Below are 11282 nucleotides of genomic sequence, written 5' to 3'. Positions count from 1 at the left end.
GTCCAAAGGCATCCATCTAATTTCCTAGGATCAGACTGGCCAATATCTGGGCCAACATGAGCACTTTGAAATTTATCCTTCTGTAAGAAGGTATTTCGAAATAGAGGATCCTATAACGTCCGGAAACCTTCCGCCTTTTTCAGCACAATGAAATAACAAAAATAAAAACCTTACCTACTTTCCGTGCCTGGAACCCGCTCAGTAGCACAATTGAAGAGCAGCACTTGCACCTTCCAAAGCAATATAGAAAGGTGGTCTTCTGAAAGTCAGTCAGATGTGTGGAAACATGTAGTAGAGAAAATGGAAAGGGTAGGGTGTAACCATGCTGAACCATCGGTATGATCCATCTCCATCTGCCAGGCAGGATGGAACATCCTAGGTGGAAAAAATGAATTCTGCCAGGATAAGTGTGCACTTCTTGGGGCAAACTAAAGTTGTCAAGGTGAGGGGGACTGAAGACTGGTTTCCCTGCTGGCCTGCCAAACCCCCATCCCAGGCTTTTAAAAGAACTGAGGAATCTAATATAGTGATTAGGCGACTGTCCCAGTCTGTACGCCAACCCCCCTGGATTAGCCCCTATTATTTTTTTTAAATGATGTGGAAACTGCTTGGTGAAGAACCGCTCTCGAGAGCGCGCCATAGCTCCACAGTCCTTAAAGCGGTTTAGGGGAAAACCCTGTTTTTTCATCAAAAGGCATATCTAAAGAAAAATTTGGGGTCAGACACCAGGATCAAAATCTGATCTGCTGGCATAGACGAGTGGCGGCTCGGATCAGGTCAAGGCACCGGCGTAGGCACCTGTAAAGAGTTGGTAATGGACCCATCAAAGGTAACCAAGACTGAAGGTTCCTCTGGATCCAGGGAGCCCTAAGGTACATTGTCAGAATTAGGAAAAATCCCCAAAATCTGCAGGATGGACTATTTTAAGGCCTTGATTTGCTGTGGTGCTGCTGATGGCCCTGGAAACTCCGGATGCATCATGATCAGTTGGGGAAATCGGCTCCATGTTTGGGGACTCCGAAGGAGATTGACAATCATCATCCTTGGACACAGAGTGAAGGGATGGCGATAAGTTCAGCTCCACTTTTTTAGTTTTTCTGTAAGACTATAATAGGTATTAACAGAGCATTTTGAATGCAAGTTGGACCACTTGCGAAAATGGCCCCAGGAGTGAGACGGAGCCACGTACACAACCTGCAGCAGGACTTATGCAGAGGTTTCAACTTCTAATGTTCAGTGATGTACAGTTTCACCTCCTGGTACCGGAATGCCTTACCTCCTTGTACCGGAATGCCTTACCTCCTTGTCCCGGAATGCCTTAGGGTGCCCTTTTTCAATGACTACGAGTCGTGCCTAGAGCTGAGACACCAGAGACACCTTGTGCGGGTCCACAACAGACCTCTGCTTCATTCAGTCACTGCATGGCATGAAGTTGTTTCGTTTTTGGAGGGGACACACTGGTTCTTGTTTTGAAGTAGTCAAAAGGCCAATTAATGTGAGAAAAGGGCTCAGGATCCATGTCAGAAAGTGTGGAAAGAAGCCAACTGAGTTCAGCACACAGGGGTGGTACTTATATGGAGCTCAACAGTTACGGTACGCTACAGAGCCAGTGCGGAGCAGCGCTGACCACGCTTCTAGATCTATCCTGGCACCCGAGGAGTAAGGTGAGGAATCAGTGGTTAGAAGTATTAATCGGAAGCTTCAAATATATTATTTATACAAAATATTGCAGAAACGCAAGTGCTTTTCAAATGCAGTATTCCAACACTAGCTTTGTGAGTAGGCTGAGATACCTTATATTAACGTTCAATAGTTCAGTTTTCAGACAAGTTGCAAGGTGTGTCCTTACCTTTGCTGTGTCAGAAACTGAATTCCAGTATCCACCAGTCAGAGAAAACTTCCCACTGCCTATTCGAGCCAATATCTCTTCAGGCGTATCATCTGGACCATTTGCAAATGGAGTGTAACTAAAATAAGAGAACTAAATTTAGAATAACTTTATGGTACACAAAGTCTCTTAAGAGAAGTGTGCTTCATGACCTATTGTAACAGCAGACTATCTTAAGAGCAAAATACATATTTTTTCAAACTCTGACGGCGCACAACTTTCAGTGTCCTGCTTTCACAAAAGTTTCAAAAGTTAACAGAATACAATCCTTCAGAGCGAAGTAACCTACAGCAATGAATTACAACCAATCATTTTTCAATATCCTGTGTGCCAGAGAAGGTATTTGAAATTTCAAATTAAGAGTGAAATACTTTAAAGTCATGACATTCAGTGGAGGCTTGAGACTCATCCTCTGTGAAGATGCCCGCCCCCCTCCCGCCTCCCCACCCACATTGTAAATTGTAGAGATGGGAGGTTCAGTGCCATTCGGCTAACTGAATGCCTCCCTGATGTTTAGCACAAAGAATGATTACTGAATTTCCACAGAATAACATTAAAAAGTTGATCTTTTTAAGATGTTACTTGTTAAAATTAAATAAAGACAAAGTCAAACATATTGCAAGCAAGGAGGTTCGCCAGGGAAACACATCCACTCTCATAAGTTTTGTAAAGACACCCTTTATTTTATCAAACTTCAAAATTATTTTTATAACAAATGCAATCCAGCCAAAAGGGTTTCGTTCCAAACCACTTCAGGAACCTCGTCAGGGATTTAATTTAAAATCAAATCAAATAAATAATCCTCAGTAGTGACCAAAAGTCCAGCACTGTTTATCAGAATATGTGGGTATTCCCAAGCCCCTTGTCTGCCACCATGATAAGTGCGGAGTCTCGTCTAACTGCGTTCTGAATTCTTTGAAAGGCAAATATGTAATGGAAAGGAAAATGGAAGTGCAGATTCATGAACATTTACCCAAAAAAACAAGTTACTTACCTTTGGTAAACACTGTGGTTGATACTCTAACAACAGATTCCTCACCTGTAGAATATCCCCAGGTGCCTGACGGGATCGATCAGTTTTCTCAGCAGTGTACCAGTGCGCAGCAAGGTGGGGCTATGTAGGTCTATGTTGGATTTCTTTCCAAACGGAAGTGACAGAGTGGAGCTGCATAAAAGCACCACCACCTCCACTATCAGTTATTTTCTTTCCCAGCCTATGAATGAGGATCCAGATCTCTGCTCCCTTCTTTTGTCAGTCTCTGTGATTTTTCCTATTCGAATCCAGTGTGCAAGGGAACAATGTCCCCACCAAAAGCTAAAGGGTTCAAGCCTTGCAGAGAATGTTGGAAACAGATGTCGGTAGCGGAACAACAGGAGTTGTGGCTTCGGTGTTTGGCCCCGGGACACGACAAAGTCATGTGGACTGTGCCCTCATGAACCCGAAGGCAACCAGAGATCGTGACCTAAATCTGTATGTCACCAAACCTCCAAAAAATAAATCACAGACTTCGTGTAAGTCCAGCTTCAAGTCGAAACACTGACTCACTCCTGCTCTTGAGGCCCATTTCAAGACCGATTCTCTTCACCATCTAAATTTGTTAAGTTGGAGTGGAAACACAAGAAGGTAAAAGGACTCTACCCATCCTGTCACTTTCAATCTAAATAGAAGTAGCGAGGATCTCAAGGTGCATATTGGGCTCACTCCTGCTCCTTGCTTACAGAACAGATCACGCAATTGGTTAAGATGCACCTCGAGGAGTTCCCCGGGTCATCTGTGATGCTGCAGCAAGACAAAACCTTTTAAGTGACCATGCTGCATATTTTTGACACTCCTCTGCCTCTCTATTGTGTGCCTTTGGGCCCCACGAATCTACAGGGTCCTACAGTTGGGTTACAATCAGCAGATACATCTTTGGCGCCATCTATGCCCATACAACCTCCCCCCTAGTTCACCCCAAATCTGGTGCAGACTTCCATTCTGCCTCCAAGACCTGTCCCAGACTCCCTTTCGTCTACATCGATACGGACCTCACCCGTGCCAGAGGGGGATCCAGTGCTGAGGCCCTAACCGACCAGACTCAAATCTGTCTCAACCCCAACTGAGGTTGCACTGCAAATCTATTCTAGTGCACCTAGTTCCTGTACACCCTAAATCTGACAACATATTGCCACTACAGTGGAGCTATCCTAAGCGGCTCTAGAATATATTTGGTTCTGATTCGAAACTAAGTTTACCTCCTAGCGAGGACAATGGTGATGATGGGGAGGATTTGCCCCAGAAATATGACAGTTTACATACAGACCTACAAGAGGCCAAAGAACTTGATAATTCCACGAATACAGAGGTGTCCCCATGAGACCTTCAACAGAATTAACACCTCCCCCTATGCTGTGGTAATTTGACTGCTCTATGTGGTCAGAAGAAAAAAGGCCATCGCCATATTTTTGTGCGATAGTCTATCACAGAGGTGAAAGGGGTTAATTTCTATGAAAACTGGACTACACAACTTTGGGAAGCTGTGAGATTTTTCAATTCCATACAACCTTGCTATTAGGGGAAAACGGTCTGCAGATGCATTCTCTTCCCAGAGATTTTTCCTTCAAAAAATCTTTTACAGGAGGAAAAAAAAAAAAAGGAAAAAAAGACTGGTCTGTAGACTTGAGTGCCTAATGCGAACCTCTGTGGTACGCGTATATGCAACCAGAGAAAAAAAGGCAGCTCTGACAAGAAAACTTAAACATAACATTTAGAACCACCACAGATGGTTGGCTTCAAGGTTGCAGAGATGTGAATCAGGACAAATTGAGGGTTGACCTGTGGGTCACACTATCTGCGTACAAGAGGTCATCAAATGCCCAGAGGTGGGCCTGTGAACTGGCTTAAACAAAAAAGTCCTGGAGGACCAAACGGGTAAAATGCCCATCTTAATGAGCCTGACTGTCCAAGCAGTAGTGCTTTGTGAACATGTGGAATGATGCCCGCGTAGCGGTTTGAAAGATGTCCAGAACAGGTACCCCATGTGCTAATGGAGATGTAGCTGCCTTGGCCTAGGTGGTATGGGCCTGCAAGCCCTCAGAAGGCTACTTTTTAGCTAGTGTGTAGCAGATCTTAATGCAGAGAACAATCTATCGAGAGATGGTTCGCTTCTGTACCGCCTCGCACTTTTTCCAGTGAACCCAATGATCTTTGGTGTGATCATAGTAAATCAAAGAGCTCTCTTGGGGTCCAGAAGATGAAGTCTCTTCTCTTCCTTGGAGGGATGAGGTGGGCAAAAAAGGTAGGCAGAGTGGTACTCTGGGTGAAATAGAAGTAAGTGACTAGCTTCGGCAGAAATGAGGCAGGTGTCCAAAGGTCAAATTTGATGGGAAAAAACCTGGCCGTCAGGAGGGTGGACTGACTGAGCTTGAAGATCACCAACCCTCCTGGCTGTTGTGAACGGCAATAAAAATACAATTATGAGAGGCAAGAGTTGTGTTGCAGAGGACAGCTGTGTATTGGCTCAAATGGAAAACACATCAGAAATGCGATTACCAAATTGAGGTCTCGTTAGGGCATAAAACCAAAGGGGGTAGAAGGAAAAAAGTGCTGATGGCGAACTTTGCTGTGACCCAGCAATCCCCGAGGGCTTGGTTGAGGATGACATTTCATCTTAGGAAGCAGCTGTGCAACAGAGTCCCACAATGCATGGGAGTAATGGCCTAAGAGACATGTGGCATTCACAGATCACAAAGCTAGGCTGGTGGAGGAGAAAACAATATGCTTCCCAAAGGTGCTTACCCTCTAGCATTCTGGCTGGTGTGGTGAAAGGGAACACACTTGTGTTGGCCTTAGAGGAGGAGGCCTTCATAACCATGCTATCAGGGGAGTGGTGCTGGGAGAGGAAGGCCATGTGCTCTGGGATGGGAAGATGGCATTGGGCTATCAGGCAGGATACAGGAGCCCCTCTGCAAGGTTTAGCCTAGGCCCAAAGAGAATGTCGATGAGGGCTTCATTGAAGAGGAGCAAGTGATCAGCCATACCCACTCTTCGGTGAAGCACCTCAGTCAAGACTATCTTGATCTCACCTGCTGCCATTTGCAGGCCAAGGACACCCACCCGTGCATCATGGCAGTGAAGAATGCGCCTTACTCCAACCGGGCCTGAAGGGAAAAACATGTCAGAGCAGGGGGAAGTGTCCAAACCACTGGCGTCACACAACTCCTTGTACCAGTTTTCAGATGGATCAGGGTCCTCCTCCATAGAACCAAATCTTTCCTCATAGCCCCCTTCAGGAAGGAAGGGACTATCAAGTGGCAGGAAGTTCAGGTGTTGGTAGGGGCCGGGTGGCACTGCAATGGTGGAGAATAGCGCTTGCTCAGAGCAGAGGATGATAGACAAGCAGCGTCGGGAGGGAGGTGGGGTGAAAGAAGACACCTGTGGTGGTATCGGTTTCGAGTCAGGGGCAGATCCGGAGTGCTCAGCTGGCGTTTGGGACGAACCAGCCAGCAGTAATCCAGCTGGGCCTCCTTGCGGCTCTTTGGGGCCCCAAAGGTGCACCAGAGGAAGTCAGTGGCCCAAAGATGGCATGCATGGCGTCACAGAACTGATGCCGGATCCACAGGTGGAGTGCGGGAGCAAGGCCTAGAAGTATAGCGTTTAGATGCAGAAGCTGAAAAACACAAACATCTTTTTTGTGCTGCTTCGACTTACCAGACTTGGAGAAAGAGGACTTAAGAGTGTTAAGATGGCAGTCTGCATGAACTGCTCCAAAAGAACAAGTTACTTACCTTCGGTAACGATATATCTGTAAGAAATATTAGTTAGTGTTAGATTCCTTACCTTAGAATGTCCCCAGGTGTCAGACTGGATCCGGAAAGTTTTCGCTAGCAGTACCTCTGCGCGTCAGTACACGCCATCATGCAGCTCCGCGTCCGTCGCTGGAGTCGTATGCGCCGAGATGACGTCACGGAGACTACTTAGGTGCCACCCATGCGCGCTGACGTCAGTTCTGTACACGACTTTCCGCGCCAGAAACACAGAGCCATGCAAGACACTGACCACTGGTGCATAAAACTATGGCCCTAAAAGGGATAACCTTAACCCTAGAAATCAGTTTGCAGAACGGGGAGGATGGGTGGGGCGGTAAGGAATCTAACACCAACTAATGTTTCTTACAGATATATCGTTACCGAAGGTAAGTAACTTGTTCATCTGAATGAAACAAGTTAGTGTTAGATTCCTTACCTTAGAATAAATACCCCAGCAATACCAACCCAGGTGGTGGGTCTGCGAACCAAGATTACACCAGGAAGTCCCGGAGAACAGAACGGCCAAAGAAGCCGTCTCTCTGGACTTTGCTGTCAAGACAATAATGCTTGGTAAAGGCATGGAGCGAGGATCACGTAGCTGCCTGACAGATATCCTGCAAAGGGACTCCCCGTCCCAGAACGGTAGTGGCTGCCGTCGCCAGAATAGAATGGGCACGCAGCCCCACAGGAGGCTCCTTTTTAGCAAGGGAGTAACAGGCTTTAATACACAGAACGAGCCACCGAGAGATGGTTCGTTTATTCACAGCCAGACCTTTCTTGGCGCCCACGTAGCCAACAAAGAGTTGATCATCCACCCGGAACTGTTGTGTGCACTTCAGATAGAACGAAAGCGCACGTTTTGGGTCCAGATGGTGGAGCCGCTCTTCCTCTTTCGAAGGATGTGGAGGCGGAAAGAAGGTGGGCAAAGTGATGGTCTGCCCGATGTGGAATGGCGTGAAAACCTTGGGCCGAAAACAAGGACGGGTCCTTAACACCACCTTGTCCGGATGAACAGAAAGGAAAGGAGGTTTAGAAGAAAGAGCCTGGCGCTCACTCAGTCTTCTGGCAGAGGTGATAGCAACCAGGAAAGCAGTCTTGAAGGTGAGAAGACGCAAAGGACAGTTGTTAAGTGGCTCAGAGGGAGCGCACATCAAATAAATCAACACAAGATTCAGGTCCCACTGAGGCATTATAAAGGGGACTGGAGGGAACGTGTGTGTAATGCCTTTCAAGAAACGACTAACAGGGGACTTGAAAAGAGAAGGCTGATCTGGAAGCCTTAAAAAGGCGGAAATGGCCGAGAGATAGCCCTTGATAGTGCCCAGGGCAGAGACCTGCTGGGCCAGAGAAAGAAGGAACAGAAGAACTTCTGAAAGAGGGGCAGAAAGGGGATCCACAGCTTTCGCAGTGCACCATGCTACAAATGTATTCCACCTGCAGGCGTATACCGTTTTAGTGGAGGGACGCCTGGCTGCCAAAATAACATATTATATCAACAAAGGAGGGGGGACGAGGAGCTGTTAGAATAAGGTCCTGTACCAGGGCTCCCAAATAAATTGCAATAGCAGTAAGATGGTAACAGTTCCTTAAGAATAGAGTAAGAGAGATACAGACAGCCAATTAGGCCTTAGAAGAATGTGCAGTGTCTCCAAGAGGGTTAGAGTGTGCCGAGAAAGAGTGAAGGTACTCCTATGTGGATCTAGAAGTGCCCTCACACACCCTGACAGGTGTATAGCATCATCATCGGGCTGGTGCTCCTCGTGGGGGTGGCGCTGCAGTCCCTCACGGGCCCGTTTGACGGGGCTCTTTATCGAAGATCTTCAAGGAGTTTGCCGCATTTGTGCATGGGGGTGTGTGGGGCTAGATGGAGGTGGTGTAGTGAGTGAGGTCTAAAAAGAGCCCAAGGACATCAAAAATTTATTAAGGGTGTCCTAGGGGTCTGGATTAAAATATATCACGGGGATGGAGAAGCAATCTCAGTTGCCTGTGTGAGAGGGGAAAATGAAAAAAATACAATCCCTCTTCTCTCACCCGTGTAGTGGATAGAGTGAGTGTGTCAAGGGGTCGACATGTTTCGCGCCATAAATAGTCCCTAGTGGATCTGGGGGCGCTTCATCAGGACCAAAAGAGTAAAGAATGTCAAATGGGAGTCGGGAAAGAGACACCCTATAAACCCATGAATCCTAAATGTAGGAGATATAGTTACAAAGATAGATAAGAGACACGTCGTCTTTGCGTATCCCTAGTTGCGGCCCTCCCTAGTTCCAGGACAGGCCTCGTCAGCCTCGCCGAATCTCAGTGAAGGCAGTGCGTGCTCTTCATCTGTGCTCCGGAACACCTACCCGGTAGCTTCGGCAACTACCGGGTAGGTGTTCCGGAGCACAGATGAAGAGCACGCACTGCCTTCACTGAGATTCGGCGAGGCTGACGAGGCCTGTCCTGGAACTAGGGAGGGCCGCAACTAGGGATACGCAAAGACGACGTGTCTCTTATCTATCTTTGTAACTATATCTCCTACATTTAGGATTCATGGGTTTATAGGGTGTCTCTTTCCCGACTCCCATTTGACATTCTTTACTCTTTTGGTCCTGATGAAGCGCCCCCAGATCCACTAGGGACTATTTATGGCGCGAAACATGTCGACCCCTTGACACACTCACTCTATCCACTACACGGGTGAGAGAAGAGGGATTGTATTTTTTTCATTTTCCCCTCTCACACAGGCAACTGAGATTGCTTCTCCATCCCCGTGATATATTTTAATCCAGACCCCTAGGACACCCTTAATAAATTTTTGATGTCCTTGGGCTCTTTTTAGACCTCACTCACTACACCACCTCCATCCAGCCCCACACACCCCCATGCACAAATGCGGCAAACTCCTTGAAGATCTCCGATAAAGAGCCCCGTCAAACGGGCCCGTGAGGGACTGCAGCGCCACCCCCACGAGGAGCACCAGCCCGATGATGATGCTATACACCTGTCAGGGTGTGTGAGGGCACTTCTAGATCCACATAGGAGTACCTTCACTCTTTCTCGGCACACTCTAACCCTCTTGGAGACACTGCACATTCTTCTAAGGCCTAATTGGCTGTCTGTATCTCTCTTACTCTATTCTTAAGGAACTGTTACCATCTTACTGCTATTGCCAAAATAACATCACAGACTTCGGCAGGAAGGTCAAAAGCTGTCAACTGTCGCCGCTCAATCTCCACGCATGGAGGTGGAGGCTGGACAAATTTGGGTGAAGTACCGTCCCCTGCTGCTGCAACAGAAGATCCACCTGAAGAGGAAGTCGGATTGGAGGACAGATTGACAGACTGAGTAGCTCAGGATACCATACTCTTCTTGCCCAAACCGGAGTCACAGGAATGACTTGGGCACGGTCGAATCTGATCTTCAGCACTCTGGGCAGAAATGGTATAGGCAGAAAGGCGTACAAGAGACCGCAACTCCACTCGCAACGAAAAGCGTCTCCGAGCGAGCGCCACCTTGGAAATTCCAAAGCGCAGAATTGATGACATTCCGCATTCTCTTTGGTGGCGAATAGATCTAACCAAGGCTCTCCCCACTGCAGAAAGAGACCTTGCACCACGACCGAGGCCAGACGCCATTCGTGATCCAACATGCATCTGCGGCTGAGTACGTCCACCCTGGCGTTCAGGGAGCCTGCCAGGTGTTGAACAACTAGAGACATGCCCGATGTTCCAGCCATGTCCAGAGGCGCAGAGCCTCCTGACATAGGGTCCACGACCCCACCCGCCCTGTTTGTTGCAATACCACATGGCGGTGGTGTTGTCTGTGAACACCTGCACTACCTGTACCCGGACAGAGGGAAGAAAAGCTTTCAGAGCAAGTCGGATCGCCCGCAGCTCCAGAAGGTTGTAATGGAGCCGGGATTCCACTGGAGACCAGAGGCCCCTGATCTCCGCCTCTCCCATGTGGCCACACCATCCCAGGAGGGACGCATCCGTCACCACTGTGAACTCCGGTTGGCGAAGGGAGAGGTATCTGCCATTTACCCAATCGCTATTCGTGAGCCACCACTGCAAGTGACGTGCAGTGCCCTCCGTGATCTGGACGTGATCGGGCAGGTTGCCCTGATGCTGTGCCCACTGAAACTTCAGGTCCCACTGCAGAGCCCGCATATGCCATCTGGCATGTTGCACTAGCAGGATGCAGGAGGCCAGCAGGCCCAGGATTCGGAGGGTCATTCTGACTGAAACCCGGGATAGAGGCTGAAAGATCTGAATCATAGCCTGAATATCCCGGATCCGCTATTCGGGAGGAGAGACCCGAAACTGTGCCGAATCCAGAACCGCTCCGATGAATTGGAGCTTCTGAGAGGGATTCAGGTGCCACTTCGGCACATTGATGGAAAACCCCAGCAAATGCAGGAGGTTGGCCGTAGTTTAGAAGTGGGAGACGACCGTGTGGGACGAGCCCGCCTTCAACAACCAGATCTATCGTCTAGATAGGGGAAGACTGAGACCCCGATCTGCGCAGATGAGCTGCGACCACTGCCACTTTCGTGAACGTAGTGAGGACGGGGTTTTATGTACACACATTGCTATGTTAGCATAAGCGCTTTAGATGTAAAACGCTA

General features: G+C 48.1%; 1 protein-coding gene across 2 annotated transcripts in view; it reads right to left on the bottom strand.

The window, feature by feature from the left end:
• The window catches only part of RPS6KA3 (ribosomal protein S6 kinase A3), a 690637-nt gene that overhangs the window by 106551 nt on the left and 572804 nt on the right, over positions 1–11282 (bottom strand). For both annotated transcript variants that reach the window (XM_085622203.1, XM_085622204.1), the window contains exon 20: positions 1850–1967. In XM_085622203.1, coding sequence (XP_085478329.1) covers positions 1850–1967 — 118 coding nt within the window. The remainder of the gene's footprint in view (positions 1–1849; positions 1968–11282) is intronic.

This window comes from Triturus cristatus, chromosome 8, assembly GCF_964204655.1.
Source record: "Triturus cristatus chromosome 8, aTriCri1.1, whole genome shotgun sequence".
Classification (NCBI taxonomy): Eukaryota; Metazoa; Chordata; class Amphibia; order Caudata; family Salamandridae; genus Triturus; species Triturus cristatus.
The sequence above is the reverse complement of the archived record's forward strand: the minus strand, read 5'-3'. Positions and strand labels throughout refer to the sequence as shown.